Source organism: Haemaphysalis longicornis, unplaced genomic scaffold, assembly GCF_048455015.1.
Source record: "Haemaphysalis longicornis isolate Haplotype H1 unplaced genomic scaffold, Haemaphysalis longicornis Haplotype H1 scaffold_9, whole genome shotgun sequence".
In the NCBI taxonomy this organism is placed as follows: domain Eukaryota; kingdom Metazoa; phylum Arthropoda; class Arachnida; order Ixodida; family Ixodidae; genus Haemaphysalis; species Haemaphysalis longicornis.
Window position 1 is genome coordinate 129,476,623 of NW_027526460.1, and position 20,971 is coordinate 129,497,593.

Here is a 20,971-nt window from a genome sequence, read left to right on the forward strand (position 1 = left end):
TTAACAGGAGTTCCGTTTACTGAGATAGATGTGTGAAAGTGCAAATTTATGTACGTACACACTCTCAATACCATTTCATGGAACTCCAAGCACTGGAAGGTGAATGTAGCTGATAGTTTTTCAGAAAGCAAAACAAATACAAGAGGTTTAGGCGCGGCATTCACAAAGTTGATTTGGCAACAATGAGTCGCTGTGCCCTACAAAATGCATCAAATATTTTTGTTTGAGCCCTTGCAACTGCATCTTTACGGAGGCTAGAGGCCTCAACTTCACGAGTGCTTACAAGCCACCGAATTTAGAAGGCGGCAACGCGGTAATGAAGAGCGAATAGCACCACAATGGCACAAACGAGGCGGCAGGAGCTGAGCCCTGTGACCTCGGCGTCTTGAATCGAGACCGAACGACTGGAACAAGAACTGCAATGTTGCATTTATTGCGCTAACACGGCTGACCACTAACTAGACGAGGCTTACGATGCTAACGAGGCTAAAAAAACATGGAGGAAGAAAAACAAAAAAACAAAAAACGAAGCAGCCGGAACCCTAAAAAGCTGATTCTCATGACAATGGCTTTCACAAGAAGTTCCACTTCTGGTTCCGTTTACACGGGGATGGAGAAATTTTACTTCCGATTACCGAAAGTAGTTTTACGTTATCTGAATACAAAACCAACCAACTTAGAGGCTACTGTTCTGTTTAAGGGGCAGCTCCGTTTAAGCGATTTCAGTTAATCGAGATGCTATGTATACGCATGCGCATTGCGCACAAGTGCTGTAGCCGCGACTAAAGCCGTGAAGGCTTCTTATGATACCGCCGAGTGCTTCATACCTCCCCATTGCCTTCAGTCATATTGTATTAATTTACGTTTTCTGGCGTGTGCTTCTTCACCTTTCACGCGGTCATACCACTATCTCTGTGCACAGCATCTTACTCACTGACTTGTGGCTGCCGACAGTCGTGGTTGCTTATCCCTGTAGCACCGAAATGCGCTCTGCGACGTAGTACGGGCCGTACAAACTGCAGCGCGCGAAAGTCACACACTACTGCGCCGGTACAACTGATAAAAAAGCGAATCGCCAACAATACGCCGCAGCACTCACAGAGCTGATAGTCGAGGGGAAAAGAATGCAAAGGCTGGGACTCAGCGCTCTCTTCGTTCCACTCTTATGGACCTCGCAGCTGGCACAGATTGGCACATATATATCAAAGCGACAGAGAACAGGCGCACATCGGACATTTTGTAATGCGTAGCATTCTTCTCCGATTACCCCCACAGCCAGGAACGCGTAACGCCCTGAATTCCGGCAAAAAAAAAAAATGTAACTTTTGCGGAAGGTCCACCTTTAATCGTTATAATAGCGTTAATGGAGGTAATTTGCAGAGCAGAATATTGAAAGACCAAAAAATAACAAAAGAAATCCTGCAGACCTTCCTCTAATGAAGACGATGATGGTTGAACGCGAAGCTTGCTCGCGATGGATTTTTCGGTTGGCCAATCCTATGCTGCTGAGCACGAGGTCGCGGGTTCGTTTCCCGGACGTGGCGGCCGCTTTTCTGGTGGAGGCGAAAAGAAAAAAACGCCCGCGCGTTCGAGATTTCGGCGCGCCTTGAAGAAGAAAAGTATAAAAAATTTACGGGAAACGGTCAACCGTAAATTGTTGTGCATCTCCACAATAATGGATATTTTGCGGAAATTTCACCTGTAATCGTTGTTTAGAGTAAATGGAGACAACTCGTCGAACGAAATTATGAAAAATCTCTAAAATGGGAAAAATATAAAATATTTACGGAAAATCCCGAACCGTTTAACGCACTGCATTTCCGAAATAACGCAGTTTTCGCGGAAGTTCCACTTGTAATCGTCAAAATAGCGTAAACGAAGATAATTGGTGCAACAAATTTTTGAAAAAATAAAAACATGAGAAAAGTATAAAAAAAATACGGAAAAGGGCGAACCGTGTACCGCCCTGCATTTCCAAAATAATGCAGATTTCGCGGAAGTTCCACCGTTATAATAGCTAAATGGAGATAATTGGTGGAACAAACCTTTGAAAAACTGAAAAAAAAAAAAAACGCAAAACATAAAAATCACGGAAAATTTTGAAACGTGTAATGTCCTCCATTTCCACAATAATGCAGATTTCGCGGAAGTTCCACATGTAGTCATTATATTAGCGTAAATATAGAAAATTGGTCGGACAGGATTTGGAAAAAACCAAAGAGTGGCTGCAAAGACCTAACCATCAGGACAAGCGGCATAAGATTGCTACGCATTAAGACCATTCTCTGAATTTCTGCAGATTTTTTTCCTTGCTAAGAACATATTTTAGGGAAAACTCTAGGCAAATAAATAAAGATTCGCTGAACCAATTTTCCTCTTATACTACCTTGCTACTACAAGAGATTCGAGAAAATGTGGGAATAAGGACATTTTTCGTATCCCACTTCACACAGCCTCTCATCTATTTTTCCGAACATTGCTGCCCAAAGCAATAAAGGCTTCTTCGCATGCCCCCTGGGAATGAACACCACCCCGTTTGCGTTCATATCGCTATGCCTTTGAAATAAACTTGACTACGCACACATTTGAACCGCTTATTCTTGTGGTTGAATTCATATTCACCGAAAATGGGTTTGTAAGGTCCCTTTGCTTTAAATTGCGTGCAGTGGTTTATAGCTAGAGGGAACGCGCTGAACCCTATTCGTTCGCAAAATGCCCCTAAGGCGCCCTATGCCAGCGTCTTAAAGGGACACTGAAGTGATTTGTTAACCTTGTCGGATTACTTGCGCAAATTCCAGTCTCGAGTACCTAGACCATGTTTTGACCACTCTCGGAGGGTTTACGCGACTTTATTTAGTAGCAAAATCAGTTCGAAAGTGCTGTCCTTTTTTCTGCATCCTCCTTGCCGATTTTATATGACGTTTCGTATGACGCTCACTCGAGAGAGATGGCTGGAGTAAGGTTTGGTTCGTTGAAGAAGGCGAGTGGTGTCGTCGTAGAGTGGTGAGAGTACCCGATGACGCTGACGCAGGAGGTAGAGGATGAAGAAAAGTCTATTTACACGTATTTACAGACGATGAAGCCCAACATAAGACAAAACGAAAGCTGGGTGTTACAATTAAAAGGGCGCCGCAGCGAACAAGGGGGTTACGCGGCCGGATCCCTGGTAGGGGCCCGGATGCCAAAAAGGTGTCGAACTGCCGCGTGGTTGGCGAGGAATTCGTGGGGCTCTGGCGCCCTGAAACCGCCACGGGAGCAAGTCTTGATGCGACCGCTCTGGGCCGCAGCTCCGGACAAACTCAGCAAGACTGCGCATCTCACTGCAAGCGAAGCCGCCTCCGCACAGCAGCACACGTACCAATTAGGGTTTTGACCCCCGCTCCCCCCTGTCCAGCCCCGAAGGCCGGGAGGAAACGAAAGCTTTCCCCACAGCCGCGACGAAGGTCGCCGGGAAGGCCATCCCAAAGGGCTGCACCTCGCAGGAGGCACCGGCGGCGGCCACAACACCCGCCAACGAGGGGGACACAACCAAGCCACGAGAAGGGAGAAAGGGTCATCGCCCCTACGGGGTCCATAGGCGCTGGCATCATTACAGCTGGGCTTGACTACGCTACCGCGCGGCTTGCCGACCCTTCGACAGAATCAGTAGGCTGGCCGCCGCCGGTTGGTCGCAGTTCCTTCGCTCAGTTGAAACTAACGCACGAACAGATTTGTGCCTGCAAGGATTTGCCTTATTTGATTAGTGGGAGGATGCATATTTTTTCATTTATTTCATTTATGTAAACAAACCATGTCTCGGGAGGAGAGGCAATAGGCAGATTAACTCTGCCTGACGGCGGCCATCAACCCCGGACATATATACAAGGCTAATGAGTACATATATGTACAATATATACAACACTAAAGACACAACACTATATATACAAGATGTGATGCAGGTTGTTTTTACAACACGGAGGTGTTAATCTGACCAGGCGGAGAAGGACGAGGCTGTTGGCTGCGGACAAGGACAAGGTGTATTTACGGGACAAATAACGGACATTTACCTAATCAAGCCAAGAGAGAGCATTAACCTAATCAAGTCAAGAGAGCTAATGTCCTACGCAACAAAGTTCGCGCACCAAAATAGTTCGCGCTCACGTGTGGAAGTCGCTGACGTCGGTGAGCTGGGTGGCTGCACTTGGCTCGGTTCGCTGGTCAGTGTGCTTGAGCGGTGTGCTGGCGCGGGGCCCTAGTCGGTAGCGCTGCTGCTGGTCGATGAAAAGAGCTGCTTGCTCGAAGGATTCCAGAGCCTTTCTGACGCTGCTACTTGAAGTGCCTCGAAGAGACCTGGCGTAGCTCGGCGCGGAGATCTCCTGGGCGTTCACACCCAGCAGAGAGTTTCCAGGAGGAAGGCGGGGCTCGGAGCGGAGGTTTCCCGAACGTCAGCGTCCGGCAGGTCGCTCCCCGAAGCTCGTTTTTTCTGCATGCCTGTGCCACCACCGTCTTCTTCCTCCTCCCCTCTTTCCAAATGATGACACGGCGCTGTTGTTCGTGCGCTCGCAGTTACCGGAAGAAGGCTGCTGTGAGAACGGCGCAGAGCGGCATTGTCCGTCCACGAGGCCAGGCGGGAAATGTGGCTCGGCGTTGAGGTCTCCTAAGCATTCGCGTCCAGCACGCACGCACGCACGCACACGCACACGCACACGCACACGCACACGCAGACGCGCACGCACGCACGCACGCACGCACACGTGTGCCTAGAGAGCCTAGCGGATAGCCTAGAGGAGTGAGGAGTCCCGAGGCGTCCACGTAGGACCCCAGGTCCTCACGTACTCCTTCCTGTTCTCTGTCACTCCCCGGCGGCCACAGAATCTCTTCGAGGGGCCGAGCCCTTCCCCCGAAGGCTGACAACAGTTTAGCCCTCCCTGCCGCAAACTGGGGGCACTCGAGGAACAGATGCGGCAGGGTCTGGACAGCCGCCCGGCAGCGCTAGCTAGCACGACGGGTCGTCGACCAGCTCCAGGCGGTGTTTTCGCTCGGCTTTCCACACGACCCAACGCGGAGGCGCAGGACGGCCGAGCGTTGCTATCAGCCGTGTGGCCCGCACGAATGGTGGGGCCTCTCCAGCGGCCAACCTCGGGTCAGGGTGCTGGGCCCGCACATGCCGCTGGATCAGCAGGCGGGCGTCATCCGCAGCTGCTTGGGCCACCGTGGCGAAGGGGGAGTTCGTGGGCGCCTGCGGTGGGAAAGAGGTCGGATTAGCAAGGGCCCGTTTGGAAGCACATCGAAGGAAAGTTGCGCTCAATCGTCAGGCAGGTTCGCGCGACGGGTGTCGTCCGAGGATGTTTCGCCTGAACCACCCGGCCGGGGGCGACATGGGTAGCGCAGCGGCCGAGGCGGGTGGATTCGTAGAACCGGCGGTAGAAGTAACGCCAGTGGCAGGGACGTGCGAGCCCGTCACGCCTTCCGCAGAGCTCGAGCCCGTACCACTCGCCCCGAGCCGTGAATTGGTGCACTCCGGCCGCTGGTGCGCCAAAGAGGGCACCGGCAATTACGTGTCGAGCGCATGTGAGTTCGCTGACCCACCGAAGGTTGGTTCTGATGAATCGCCGGTCGAGGGCGAGTTCGATACACTCGGATCAGGGGAGCCGGTCGGGGGCCGCGCATATCGCCCGTATTCCCGTCAGGGGTCTCCCAGGCCGAGACGCCGTGCTAAGACGGCGCTTTAGTCACGAACGAGGCGTGGGCGGAGGCGACGCTCGACTGGCCCCTTTGCGGGTGAAAGCAGCTGCCAGCATTTTGGCGGAAAAAGGGGTAGAGTTAGAAACAGCCCCGGCCATGCCGGATAGAATGCCGTCGTCAAGGAATCAAGGTGGGTCAGGGCGACGCACCTAGCTTCACAGTAAGCGCAGCACTGTTGCGTCGAGGCCCGTGTAAACATGCCCCCAACAAATCAGCGCGGAACAAAGCGGAGCGACAATTTCAGCCGGGCGTAGGGCGCTTCTACTCGTGGACGCAAACCCAACGGCCAATTAATGGGGGAGAGCCCTTGTGGGCAATTCGCTGTTTGGTCAAATATGAGCTTTAACTCTTCGGCGCCTAGGGCCCCGAAAGCCTCGACTACTGACCTCTTCACCGTCCCTGCGAAGCTAAACGCGCTCATCTTAAATGCAATGCATAACGTTCGTTCGGACAGCGGTGCTCGCAGCGGTGTTGAGGGGGGGAAGGTGCAGGTCGTGGGTAGAGTACCGCAGTGCCGGCTAGACCCCGGCAAGCTTATGAGCCCTACTGCGGGTTACTTCCACTGTCTTGCATATATTCTGTAAGTATTCCTGTGCATAAACTGCACATATAGTTTGGACATCGGAGTCTGCCTGGTCCCTCACGGCGACACGAGACACGGTCGGCGCATTCATGGATAAGGAGAAGTCCTGAAATTTGCTGAGCCCCTATTGATGCGACGCACTATGGCATCGAGCATTTGAACGATAATTTTTTTTTTTGTAGACGAGGTCCATTATCAGGGCACAAGGGGTTACTGCCCGAGCGTCACGTCGCTGACACCGCTCGCCGCTACAATAAGGCACACAGCCGAGTCAGCGGTGGGAAACGCGTGCAAATGCAAAGCCAAGTTTCCCTCCATTTACGGCATAGGGTTACCAACTCCCTCGAAAAACACCGACCCGATAAGAAGGCCTGCGCATAGAATGATCAACATCCGGGGAGCACGGAAACTGCCGACACAGCCTGGCGTTTGTTATTCGGTGAGAAGGCCCTTCCTCGTTCCAGACGCTGTTTGGTAAGCGTCGTGCGTCTCAAACGTCATCACTATATAGAGAGAGGCGCCAACATCAACCCTGGCGTCAGAGATGCTACACTAGGCAAGTACGAAAAAAATCAAAGGAGAGTCTGAGGCGCCGAAGCAGGTCTTGGTTATGAGTAGAGGCCGGATTTTTGGGCAATTAAAAAGAGGCAAAACAACGTCGAAATATAGGCGCAGTGCATTTGTACATAAAGACAGATACATTCGAACGAAGATATGCGTGGCCTGTGTCTATATTTGATTTGATTTGATTTGGTTTTTTATTTCTTAGCAAAACCAAAGGGAGGCTGAGGCTAAAGGCGGACGTGGCCTGACAGAGGCTTCAGCCACCCGATTTACAGTGTACGTAGTAACACGGCTGTTCACAAATTTAAGCACAATGGCGCAATCTTAATAGAGAAATAGCACAACGCAAAGTCATTACTACGTTTCCTATGTGTTATAAAAAGCATATAGGTCTAAAATTCACGGAAGGATCAGAGTTCACACGCAAACGCAGTAATTCGTACACATAAACTTTCATCAATTGCAGTACTACTTCACAATTGGTCATTAATGTATTTTAGTTTGCAATTGTTTTTGATTTCTGCCTTTAGGGGGAAAAAAGACAGATACTTCAAAGAATTATATATCAGTATTGCGAGCGTTTTGCTCTAGTAACATTTCTTTGACCTGTTTTTTTAAGCGCGGGTTCACTGGCGTCGAAGTTTAATTTTCTCCCAATTTATTTAATATTTCAGTTGACTGGTACATGAAAGATTGCTCACCATACTTCGTTCTTACTTTTGGATGGTGCCATATTGTATGCCTGAGATGGTAGCCAGAAGATTTACTGCTAACGGTATTGTGGGTTTTTTGCTTATAAATGGTGTGCAGAACCTTCATGTAATAGATTTGCTCAGCTCTAAGCATTGAATACTCAGTAAATAAAGGAATTGTCCTCAAATCTGCGTAACAGCCATGATAATCTAAATATATGTGACAGGAGAACCAAAAATTTTATTGTTTATGATGGCAAAAAGGCGCCAAAAATCGCACATAGCCGCTGAAACGCCCACGAAACGTTTGAAGTATAATGGCGATACATTGAACAAGCGCACTGTTCACATCCATGTTCACCTGCCACTGTCACTTGCGGAAGCGTCTCATACAGTGAAACAGGCGCAAAAAATCATACCTGAAAGCTGTTAAACTTATTAAACTTATTTCGAAAGCTGTTAAACTTATTTCGTTTTTAAAGGCATGCATTTCAGTGCCCACTGGGAAGCTCAATAATCACTGTAATTAGTATGAATACCTAAAATGCAAGAACTTTTCATTACTGATTTCAGGCACATCTGAGAAGGAACTATATGTAAGTTAGCTTTCTTGCTTGGTTAAAATATTAGCCATTTCTGTTCACACTAAGGAGTTACTTACAATATGTGCACGGGAGAGTCCATGAACTACACGGCTTATGTATATAATCAATGCGGAAGCTATAAATACCCCTTTACGCAAAACTTCGGAGCCGGGAGTCAGCGCGAGCGAGATATGGTTCAAAAAAATTACGCCATCTTCCCGTGAGGAACCATGAGGAGGATGCGAAGCATCATGGGGGTTCCGTGTAGGTTCCATCGTGTTGCCGTTATGTTGTTTCATTTATCGGAGCAGGAATGGGAACGTAGTGTGAACCCCCATGTAGGGACAGAGAAATGTAGAGAAATGCAGAGACAGCGAAGAGACCGACACCCGCGTTACCTGTTCGAACACCTCCTGGTTCTCGTCTTTCTTTATTTCGTGCTCACGCTCCTACACCGCTGCCCGCCCTCTTCGGCCTCTTCTCTGGTTAAGCTGCAAGGCGCGTGGCGCTTCCCGCCACAGCTTCCCCACGGGAAATTCGACATCCTCCTCCAAAGTTTTCAGTTCGTCGTTTCCGTTGACGTTCAGCTTCGCGTGCCTTCGTTGTATCAGTAGCTTCTTACCCTAGTTTGAATGAGTGAATGACATAAGGCGCGTTCGTAGCACATGCTTCCGTCTCGGTTTGTAGCGCAGTGGGAAGAGCACCACGTACCTCCCGTTGCGGCCAGAGAGTCGTGAGATCGAAACCGGGCGCCGCCCAACTATTTCTTTTTATAGTGGACTGCGCTGACGTCAGGCCAAACGCTGACGGGGCTGAAGAGACCCACATGCGCAGTAGAGTGCGGACGGCGGAAAACAGCGACAACAAGGGAGGGAGGGACACAGCCCCGAGCATGAGGTGCTTCGCATCTAAAACGGCAGGCCGCGCGTAGAAAATAAAACTTGAAAAATAAACACGGGGAATTTGGACGAGGAAGTGTAAATCGGAGCGGGCCGATAGCCAGTCAAACACGCTTCCCCTGCAACACGGCCAGTGAATGCGTTGTGGCCTTATAGACTGGTACTCAGGCCCACAGTTCTCAGTGGGAGCAGTGAAAGGCGGGCGACCTCGGGAGGGGGTCCCGCAAGAAGTTGCAAGGGAACAAAAAAAAAAAAAAAAGAAAACACGCATGGCGTACAAAGAGGCAAGTCCTCCCGAAAGCTAGAACCACCCGTAATCGACGCCTCGACGTGGATTATACGCCAGACATATCCCCCTGATGACTAAGGCTAAGATATTGTCGAAATAGAAGGTGACACAACCACGACGGACCCACCATGAGGCATTAAGGATCGCATAGCTTACAATAAAACGCATTAGTATTCCAAGTAAGTAAAGTGCAAGTAAGCGAAGTGTCCCTGTGAACGTTTTTAGAGGTGAAATGTTTAGAGGTGAAAAAAAAAACTCCATGCGTCGACAGGGTGTGTACAAAAAAAGTCGCGTTGACAGCATTTATCTTGCGGCAAAGCCATCTTTCTGGCGCTTGCTCTCTATATGTCAAGCTAATATTGGTATCCCAAAAAATCAAAGAACTGGGCTACTAGGGCGACTCCATGATTACAATGCGTTTCATTTACTTGTCATAAGTAGTTCACAGTGAAGTTCTAATAATTGTTACATAATGTCCGTATACTATACATGGCCGTATACGAGAAATGGATACGGAAAACGGCTCTAACTTTTGTTTTATCAAAATATCGTGAAACAAATCATATGAAAATTAGCAGCGGATTCGACTCGAACATTACGCCGCTTCATCTGCTTTTCACCATTACGCAGTTTCCAGTAAAGTTTGAATTCCTGTCTGGTCAATACATCTACGAGAGGGAAACGGGCAGCTCCAGGTTTGTCCGCTAGAATCTCTGGAAATTTCACTAAGATAATTAACTAGGAAGTATACATTCAATCAGAAACTACAAACAACGTGTTTGTTTCATGCACTTGGCTTGCAAAGTGCTCCTCCGCTGGTCATCCCTCACAGAGTGGAACGGCAGTGGACTTTTTTTTCTCTCAATATACCCGGCCCTTTTATTCATAAATGTAGGATCTCATAGCGTTTCCATGTCGTCGCAAGCAGAAAACGTTTCACTGTGGTGAAGCATTTCACATATATGCGATTAAAATTGCACTTTGCGTTGCAGTGGCCTGGACCTTAGTCTGTTGCGCTATAAGACCTGGTCGGTGACCGTTGCAACAACATGGCAGGGCAACCGCATTCTTGTTCATCACCACATATAACTGTCTATAATAGCTCTACCAATAACCTCGGAGAAGGTACTGCGTACTACTCCGTATGCTCGCACCACGCTTGAAACATTGGTCAACCTTTGATGTTTACCGACACACCTTTGCTTCAATTCATTTTCTCTGCCAACTTCATAATAGCATTGTAAAGTATCTTAATTCGTCAAAAATAACGCCCGTAGGAGAGTTAAGAGGAATTACAACAGCGAAGACACCCAGCCGCCCAATCTCCGTGAAGCCCATTCAGGGAGTCGGTGCGAGCGGCCGATTCATCCGCTACCACCACCTCCCGGAACGTTGCGGAGTTGACCGAATTACATGTTTTGTTTTTTTTTTTTTTTTTTTGCTGGGGGACGTGTCGAATGGGACGGTCGGAGCTACGGCAGGCCGCCGGCAACCGATAGCGGAGGCCATGGCTGTGGAGCCTTGTTTACCGTTAGGCAACCTAGATGGCGCTACCATACCGTGACAGGCCATTTTCAGTCTTCGCTTTGTATTTGGCCGTATTTGTACCTGGCTTGTTTTTGTTAAGGTAGAAAATAATCGCTTCGTGAAACATGGTGTTCGCTAGACAAATATGGTCACGTAAGACACCGTCGCTTACGCGAATCGGCCAGTGTCGTCTGAGACAACCCCAAACCGCCGCAATGCCGTGCAGCTAAAGCAAGCATATTGCGTGCAGTAACAACAGCAGTACCCATCCGTACTTCTATGTTTACGTGTATTTCGTAGCTTCCATTGCTTACCACACCATTCTTTTTTACCGTATCTGTTTATTTTTTTCAATCGCTTTTAGTAACATCGTTGAGCTCTATGCTTCAATGCAACCGTCGTTGCTTTATCACCTTCTCGGCCGCCGCCGCCGCCATGCTATCGTCTGCTGCCGTGTTACAAGTTTATGGCGTGACCACAGAAAAAGACGGTCGCGACCATCGTTTGTATGATGCATAAGGGCAGCGAAGCGCTACACCTGATAGCCACGGAGCATACTGATGTCGCCGATTCACCCATTCGTCAAGCTTGACTTCAATCAGCGCAGTAATGCATAAAACAGTCACTTTGTTATTTTTTTAAGTTGGATCATGTGACCCAGGAGCCTACTAGGAGGAGTCTGGACAAATGATATGCATCGGCTGGCTTCTCTTTGTCATGGAGAGGCTTGTACTGCCCTCTTATGTTGGTGTTACGCTAAACAAATAATTTTTATTTTATTGTCAAATATAAAATCAAACTACGGTGCGTTAAAAGCAAACTACAGCACGCAATAATAGTCAAAACTATTATTTCTTTCGGTAGAAAACATGCTTTTTTTTTTAAACCGCACGTCATGCGAAACTGCGCCTGCTGCAAATTCACCGATATTTCCCGGCGCCGAAGGTAGGGAAAGGTTTTGTCCTATTTCGCGACCATTTGCAAGTTGTTACGTATTACCACGTAATTTTTACGCAGCCTAAAACATCCAATGTGTGACGTATACTTCCTATTCAACTGTTCACATTACGTCCCATCTTTTCAGCCAATCACAGAGAGGGCGTGGCCTGGAAGCCAGAATGTTGTTGAATGGCAAAGACAGACGTACGTTATCATGTCCACTGCCTTTCGTCTAGTTTTTCCTTGCCGTCCAAGAATTGTGCACTTCACGTAGAGAGAAATAAGGCAAAGATTGGAACTGCTGACAGTAAACGTGATGAACATCAAAATGACGATAGCACACACAACCGCTTTGTCAACCGGAAGCACGTGACCAAAATCGAAAGCCAATCAGAAAAGACTTCCGGCAAATTCCCCAGTTCCCCTGGAATTTGTGCACGTGCATGGTCTTGAGTGCGAAACTGGATAGGTGACATGCCCACTCAAAGGCCAGTGTTGATGAGAGCTGCCTTCAAATCCTCACGGCTGACTCAGCAGCTTCCATTTGGCTGCGATAGCTTTTTCACCCGCGATACCCAGGTACGCAGTAAGGGGATTAGCCAACTACTTAATCCAATGCTTTTAATGCGAATTCAGTGCTTTCACACTGAAGTCACTTTGGCAAACCTTAGCGTGCCCAAAATGTTTGTTTCAAAAAGTAAAAAAAAATTAATTGCTATTAAAGCGAAGCTTTCAGCACCTCACTAATGTGGTCTTTAGGCCACCCAAAACGCACTGCAGGGAAGCCAACTTTCACTAACCAGGATGATGATCACGGGCATGGGCGTTGCCAAAGGGTGTGGGGCGTGTTTCGGTGTCAGAACACCCCCCCCCCCCCCCTTCCCCCGAAATTTTATGGGCGGTGCATTCCACTCTCTGTCCCCTCCGCATTTATGCATTTTTTTCGGTTCACAATTTTCATACTCCGTATCAGTATTTCAATATGTGGAAAAATTTACACCATCTTCCCGCGAGGGGAACCATGCGTAGATGCGACGCATCGTGGGGTTTCCGTTCCGTTTCCGTTATGTTGTTTCCATTTAGCGTTTCAATTTGTTGATGTTTCCATTATATTACGTACGGTTGCGCCGACCATCGCGATAGCAGGCCTGTTAGTCTCCATTCAAATCATCGGTGGTCATCGGATGTCATCGGAGCGGCGGAACGACTGAGCGGAGCGGCGCAGTTACCGCGTTTATATGTACCGCACGTTAACGGTGAGGGGAATGAGAGAGAGTAGCGCATGCGCATGTGTTAACCGAGCGCTAACGCGCGCTGACGCACAGCTGGCACGGCGACGGGAGCGAGCGCTAACACGCAGATGGCGCTGCGGTGAGAGCGGCGTTAGCGCGCAGCTGGCGCGGCGAGGAGAATGGGGGAGGGATGCGGACTACGGACGACGGAAGACGCCGGAGGGACAAGGCGAGTAAAAGAGATGCGTCGCATCTAACAAAATAACGAACTTAGATCAGCAAATGAAAGCGAAAGGATCTTTGCGCGCGGGCTATCTTTCCGTTTAGGTATTTTTTTTTTACCGGCGGGTATAACACCCCCAGAAAAAAATAATTGTGGCTACGCCACTGATCGCGGGTGAAGGGAAAACAAAAACCCTTCCCGGAATCGGAATCGAACCCTGGTCCTCCTCGGCATGAAGCCGACGTCTATGCGACTGCGCCATTTCGACCCGCTCGAACTATATTGGATTTGGAGAAAAGTGGATGGGCATGAAAAATTAGACAAAAATTCCCCGCATTTCCCCGAGGGGAAGAATGTGAAAGTACGAATGCACGAGTTGAATTTGCGCGGTGCGGTAATGTTCGCGAAAGAGAGATCACACACACACACACAACTACAAATAAAGAAAGATGCATTTGTTCACAGACACCTATTTGTGTTGTCGTTGTACTTGATTGCTAGAGCGGATCTCAGCTTTGAAATTTCGTGTCAGTACTCCTTTAAGCGGGTGCATTAGCCCTTCTCACGCCCGATTCCTGGCCAATCCCCCACGTGGGTATGTGCCATGTCAGCGGCCAGGCAGCGCGCGCCCATCTCCCCCCGTTGCCAAGGAAGACGAGGAGATTCCTGGCCAATCCCCCACGTGGGTGTGTGCCATGTCAGCGGCCAGGCAGCGCGCGCCCATCTCCACGTGCGCGGACACCGCCGGTGGACGCAGGTTCAGGGTCGCTTAAGAAGTGCATTGCACTTAAAAAATTTCAGGGAAGCTTGCACTCACGCGAAAGGCTTGAATGGCAAAGCTGTTGTAGATGAGAATTGACTGACCCATAGTTAAGCTTCAGCATCGTTGTTTATTTGCATAGTTGCGGTGCTAGTAATCGTCGTCACATTATGCATCGAAGAGGTCGTCGTCTTGTTCGCGGCGAGTGGTTGCGAGTGGTTGCAGGGGTTGAGAATGCAAAGTCATCCTCAGCATTGTACTCTTCCACCAGCTCTTCCTCATCGACCCGAGGCAGTGGTGGCAGGATCTGCAAGTCTGCTCGGGAAAGAGTCGTTCACTCGTAGTCGTGTCCCCCATTATTTATAATGGCTTCTAGAGAATGCGGCGGGCGCGGTTACTTCTCCCAAGCAGGGTGTATTTTCTTGTTTAGCATTAGCGCTGGAGTTCTTTTTTTTTTTAGATGCGCGGTAGCGCTTGGCAACAGCGCTGGAGTGTTTTTTTCTTCGTTGCTACAGCCACTTGCTGTAGCAAGTGGCTGTACTGAGCCGGGGCCACTGAGAAGTGGCCGTTGCTGAGCCGGAGACTCAGCGGTCGCCCCGAAACACGCGCTGACCAGCGCTGGATATTTTCTCGCTTCTCGGGGTATTTGCCAGTTTTTCTTTTTGCTAAAGCCACTGCGCGTGCCTGGAACGCTCGGTGGTCGCCGCGGTGCATGCGCGAACGAGCGTTCGCATTTCCTTGGTATCTTTTCCTGCAACAGCGAACTTTCGGCTTGTAAAACAGCTCGGCTATTGAAATTATGCACCGCTCCGTCCAACGACGACAATAGGGAAGCTTTCTTTGTGCTGAATCAAAATGCGAAGGATAAACACAGTGGAAGATTTCCACATTAAAACGTTGGTAGGGGATTGCAGAAGCCACACATCCGTATCCCTGTCAGATAAGGAAGTTGGTTTGCTGAGGTGAGAGTTGTGGGAGGGTAAAGGGGACGGAAAAAATTGCAGCTGTATTATTGATGTATGCAATAATTGCGCATTACCAGACGTCTGTGTCTATCAATGTTGTTTTATTTAAATAAATTTTAGTTGATAGTCAGCGCCTGTTTCGCCCTTGTCTTTTTGTCCCCGTCGTTTTAGCGCTGTTTGAAGTATGCAAGCATACCAGCTAGCTCTAGCTCGGCTTTCCTCACTACCAAGGAACCTTTCACGAGATAGCCTCGCGTTCAGCCATCGCCCTGCCTCGATGAAGCGAGCTCCTGTGCCCTACCTTCCAGGAACAAGTGAATGTTTGGCACGTGTCCTACGGGAATATGACGTGCAGGTGGCCCACGTTCCAGCCAAAAAGATGCGCCATGAGCTCGTGAGAGTCAAGGACCGCTTGCCCAAGGAGCGCTTCCCCGGTGTGGTATACGAGATACCTTGTGCAGACTGCAGCGGCGTGTATATCGGGGAATCAGGGAATTCTAAGAATCGTCTGCAGCAGCACGCACGTGACGTAAAGAATAAGAGCGTCCGCAACAATGCTTTAGCCGAACACGCCGTCGTGAATGACCACAACATTGATTGGGACAATGCAAGAATCGTCGCTACAGAAAAAGTGACAGCATCACGGCTACATCTGGAATCACGAATCATTCAGACCACATCTAACACAGTCAATCGTAATGACGGAAATCTAAACGCGATCTACGCACGCACTTTGCAGCGATTATTCAAGCCCACCTAAACGACCCACTTCTGGTGATGCGCTTATTGTGAACAAGGCTTCCGTGCTGGAAGCCCGAACGTCAGTACGTTTTGTTTGGACTGGTCGGCGTCTCTTTTTCGTTCCCAAAGACGATAGTCTTTCTTGGGCTACTTAAACGCAGAAATTTTGGTCTGTCTGTCTGTCTATCTGTCTGTCTGTCTGTGACTCGATTCAGCCACCCGCCCAAAGCGAAACAAAAGCAGCGCAATAGTCTTGTATACTCACAGCCAAATATAAACGTCTAAGTCCGGTGTCAATGGTAATGCTTGTCCACATTGTTGAACATGAACATGACATTACGCAAATATTAGGCGGAAAATCAATACATAAGTGATATTGGCAGTGTTCCTTTATTTAAAAATTTATTGATGACTGGTTTTTGCGCTGAAATACTACATCAACGAAAAAACCCGACGCCTGCTGTTGCCCGCACTACCTCCTGGCGGCGTTTAAGAAATCGAATGGCAGTAGCAACGAACGGTTCCACTAGGTGGCATCAACGTTCCGCTTGGAACGCTCGTGGAGCGGGGCAACGTGGTTCTATAAACGTTGTAGTAGGGTGCCTCAATTCACGCGCGTCTCCGCCATATGGCAGCGCTGGCATCGAGACACCGACTTAGAGCAGTGGAACGCGGTAAATTTAAATTGACTTGAGCAAACCTCAAGCGTGGTATCTTGGGAGGAATGAGGCGGGAGAGGAACAGCATGAGAAGTGAGCGGGAAAGAGAAGGGGGCATTTACTTGGCAGGGGCACCAGTCAACTATCGTGTTTCGTTAACGTTTTGAACGAAAAAAGCAGAGAAGCGGCCAGTTTTTTTTTCGGTTAAAAAATGTCTTAAAAAAAGCGTGGTGAGTTACCAAAAGTTAGTTTTTTTCAACTGAACGGAGCTGTATTGCGTTTTTGCGGCACCTTAGGAGGCTCACGGCCTCGCATTCCTATGGGAATTTCTAATTAATCACCCACAGGCTTAAGAACAATCGCGCTGCCATACGGAAATTCTAAAAAAGTCATGAAAGTGTTCCTAAAAACCTAGTTTCCTTATTTTAAGGGTATGTTATTTTGTACTGAAATAAATAAGAACCGTCGCTTGCTAGACAGCGAGCTCCATCTAGTGCAAACTTACTAAATTAAAATGGATTCCTTGTTAATTTTGTTATTTTAGTACAAAAAGGGTATATTTCTAAATAAGCAACTATGCCGTAGGGATCGTTTTGTGGACGTGTTAGACCCTTCGTATTTGCGGACGATGGTTTTTAAGCCCTTGGGTCAGAATTTAGTAAGTCCCATAAGAATGTGATCAGATGAGTCGCCCTTAAGTTCGATTGTTCTCATGAGAGAGAGAGAGAGAGAGAGAGAGAGAGAGAGAGAGAGAGAGAGAGAGAGAGAGAGAGAGAGAGAGAGAGAGAGAGAGAGAGAGAGAGAGAGAGAGAGAACGTTTATTGAAACAACAGGGATGGGGTAGGGGAGAAAAAGAGTTAGGAGCTGTGGGCGGCCATCCTATTCCGGTAGGCCGCGTGCTGCGGCTACCATCCTCGCCCGAGAGATCAGGGCCTCCTGGTCTTCGAGCTGACAGCTCTGCAACGCGCACTCCCACTGCTACAGGGTAGGGGATCTGGGTGGTGGAGGGCTGGTGGGGCATGTTCAGACGAGATGAGCTGTGGTGTTAGGCTCATCGCATTGGGGCAGTTAAGTGGGTTGTTACTGGGAGATATGTGATAAAGATGGAGGTGATTGTAGCACGTGTTGGTTTGAAGTCGGCGCCAAATGCGGGCGCCAGCGGTAGAAAGGGAAGGGTGAGGAGGGGGATAAGTGCGTCGGGTTGCTCTGCAGTGGTAGAGGATGTCAGTGTAGGTTTGGGAGAGGGGCATAAGGGAGTTTGCAATACTGGCTGCGTTGTTGGCCTCTTTTGGGAATGCCCGGTGAAGGAGAGCTCTGGCGGAGGCGTGTGCCACCTCGTTCCCAGGGAGGGAAGTGTGGCTGGGTGTCCACACTATGCTGGCATGAGAAATGGGGAGCATTGAGAAAGGATGGCCAGGGTAAGAGCCGAGACTCGCCCGAGTGCAAAATGACGGCAGGCAGCTTGTGCGTCAGACAGAGTTGTTATGCTGGGACTCATGGCTTGGGTCGTTGCGAGGGCAATGGCTGCTTCATCGGCCGTAGTAGTAGAGGCTGTACAGACAGTTGCCGAGGTGAGGAAGGTATTGCCGAAGCGGGCAATAGTAGCGACGTGAGCGGGTCGTTCAGGGTAGGGAGAGGCGTTATTGTATAGAGGGTGGTCGGGTCGCTGCCGTATTTTTTGATGAGGAGGCGTGTATGATGCTGACGACGGCCGACGTTGTATGTAGGGTGCATATGACGCGGAATAGGGATGGCATGGATGTTTCGTCGCATTGATAGAGGTATGCGTTGTGGCGAGTTCGGAGTTTATACCACCTTCCGGCCTAGCGTTTTGAACAGATGACGACCGGTGGGTGTGAGTTGTAGGCGCTGTAGTTGGTTTTGGAGATCGGCTTCAATAATCTCCGAGAGGGTGTTATGTAGACCCAGTTTCAATAAGCGGTCGGTAGAAGGGAAGGTAGGCAGGCCGAGGGCTGTCTTATAAGGTTTACGTATTAAGACATCAATCTTGGCATGTTCTTGTGGTTTTAAGCTAATATATATATAGGGTGCCCCGTAGGTGATGCGGCTGATCAGCATTGCTTGTATGATGCGGAAGTTATCTGTTTCCTTGAGTCCGTGTCGGCGAGAGCATATTCGTTGATATGTTACCATTTTTAAGGTGGGCTTGACATTGTTGTCACAAGAATCAAAGACTCATTCGGTGAAGGAGTTAACCGTGCACACATTTATACGGCTCTCACTCAGATCCCGGTGCACGGAGGATCGGAGCGACAGCAGTGTAATGGTTACCGCAATTATTGGGAAATCTCTTGCGCAAAGAAAAAGAAACATTCAAACAAAACCTGATCACGTTGAATGCTAGTCACACCTAAACAGGCAAACTTGATTCTGCCACCTCCTGTCGATTCTTAGCGCCTATTGCCTAAAACTGGGACAGCTAGTCGAACTGCCTTTATGGGCTGCAGTACAGCTATCGGTGCACACATCACGAAACCTCCAACTTAGAGGTCAATCCTAAGTGAAGTGCGTTTATTCTAAAGGGTACACGTCGACAAAATACATGTTTCGTTCATTAAAAAGAGTGCTTTGTCCAGATAACAATAACACCGACTTTATTGCAAACTGCAATACATAATTACCCCCCTCTCTCTCTCTCTCTCTCTCTCTCTCTCTCTCTCTCTCTCTATGACGTCACAAAATCTTTGTGCGATTGACGGCGCCTATCTAACCCACCGCGAGGAAACACGATTGGACAATTTTGGTGGTCCTTCTAGTTCCGTCTGATCGAATTACTTGAATGCTAACGGCTAGCCGATGCCCTGATAACTGCGTTTATTAATGCTTGCCCATAATACGGCGCTATTTCCTATATTACGTCACTGCAGCGGGAATTTCGAAAGTTTTTTTAATATTTCTTGCGTTTCTTTTTGATACAAACGCGCCTTTCGTGGATGAAACGAAACTGAGCGACTTGCCAAAGAATAGTTCTTTCAAATTAAACCGCGTTGTATTTGCCTTCATGGCATCTTCTAAAGGGCCATGACGACAAAATAGAAGTTTGGTTTATTCAAAAGATTGCCTCGTTAGAATCATACTGACACCACTTTTAACGTAAACTTCGCTCAAATAAGCTGTATAATTACGAAAAAAGGGAATCGCCATGCGACTCAGCAGCTCATTTCCCGCAACAGAACCTATGATGTCATACCAGCCAGCTTTGCCATTGGCGTAGGCCGGAAACAGCAAACGCAAATTAGGCAGAAATTATAAGCTTGCCGAACGAGGCATTTGGCCTTAAATTTAGGGCACATTCTTTTTAAAGCCCTAAGAATGGTGGGACAAACAGTGGAAGTTAAGAAAGCACACGTAAACATAAAAGCACCGATCCGCACTGCTGTTGGTACTGCGCGCACGATGATTCGTTTAGATGCACAGCACTTCGGTGCTTTGGGGTTGTCTCAGACGACGCTGACGATATTTGTCGAGCGAGCACCATGTTTCACGAAACGATTATTTTGTCGATGAACAAAAACAAGCCAGGTTTAAATACGGTCACAAACAAACCAAAGGCGGCTTGCCGTGGTGTGGTGGCGCCATCCAGGTTGACTATCAGTAAACAACTCTCCGCTCCACACCAACTTTCGCCGAAAGACCTGTTCTTATCATTGCAAACGTCGTTCAAAACTCCATGGTTCAAACACACGTTTTGGCGCGAGAATGAAAATTTTAGCGTAAATTGATTAATTTCGCAGTGAATAAAGCATCGTCTGCTTCCGTACAGGCGCTGAGGGCACTACACAACACGAAATCTTGCGAATAAAACAAGCTTGTGTTTTGTCTTCATGGCCCCTTTAAATTTGACCCTCCCAGTCATTTCCAGCTCTATTTCGTGCTTGCTGCAATCGCCCCGCCATCGTCTCATGTGCGCACAAGAACATGCTGGAAAGACGAATCCCCAATCACATGTCTGCTCCAATGGTTCGCGACCTTGGCGCCTTTTCCTTGTGGAGACGTCTTTCACAAAATGAACTATTTCTTCTTTTTGTTGTTGATGTTGTTGTTTTCCGTCACGCGTAATATCGTTGAGGGAAAATGCGGGGACGGCAAAATAAGACACACGATCCGTGACGCCCGTTTGTGAATCATCACCGGACTTCTTTTGTATGTGTCCGTATAAAGTACTTCTGCGACAATCGTTCCTTGCATCAAATTCACAATTCACACTTTGATCGTTGAAATGTTTGGTTGACACAGTAATATTGAAATTTATGTAGAGGGCGGTTTAATGAAACTCCGTCATTTGGGTATTTTATATTTTTTCTCGTCCACACCAGCAAAATTGAAACTTTTCATACTTACATGCGTATAACAGCGACAATTTTTAAAATAAGAGCATGAAGGTTCAAAGATGATGGGCTACGCGAGTGAACAAAAGTTTGAAATAAAGCAAACGTGTACTGCACACCAGGATGAATCTCAACTTCATTAGCCTAATGAGTATTCAGAGCCTGCCCGTATGCACAGTTTGGTTCTTTTCGAAACTGGAATTTTCGGCGTAATCCAATTGGCTTAAACTGACCAAGCTCT

The 20,971-nt window shown here is 48.4% G+C and overlaps 2 protein-coding genes across 2 annotated transcripts in view; one reads left to right on the plus strand and one right to left on the minus strand.

Moving 5' to 3' along the window:
* Window positions 1–12,622, minus strand: part of LOC144153431 (uncharacterized) — a 29,236-nt gene extending 16,614 nt beyond the window's left edge. Inside the window, exons 1-4 of the mRNA XM_077685077.1 lie at window positions 12,602–12,622; window positions 5,090–5,218; window positions 4,141–4,355; window positions 939–1,056 (exon numbers count right to left, since the gene is read on the minus strand). Coding sequence (XP_077541203.1) covers window positions 939–1,056; window positions 4,141–4,355; window positions 5,090–5,218; window positions 12,602–12,622 — 483 coding nt within the window. The remainder of the gene's footprint in view (window positions 1–938; window positions 1,057–4,140; window positions 4,356–5,089; window positions 5,219–12,601) is intronic.
* LOC144153048 (solute carrier family 41 member 3-like) overlaps window positions 1–20,971 on the plus strand; it is a 280,541-nt gene that overhangs the window by 155,504 nt on the left and 104,066 nt on the right. The window lies entirely within an intron of this gene.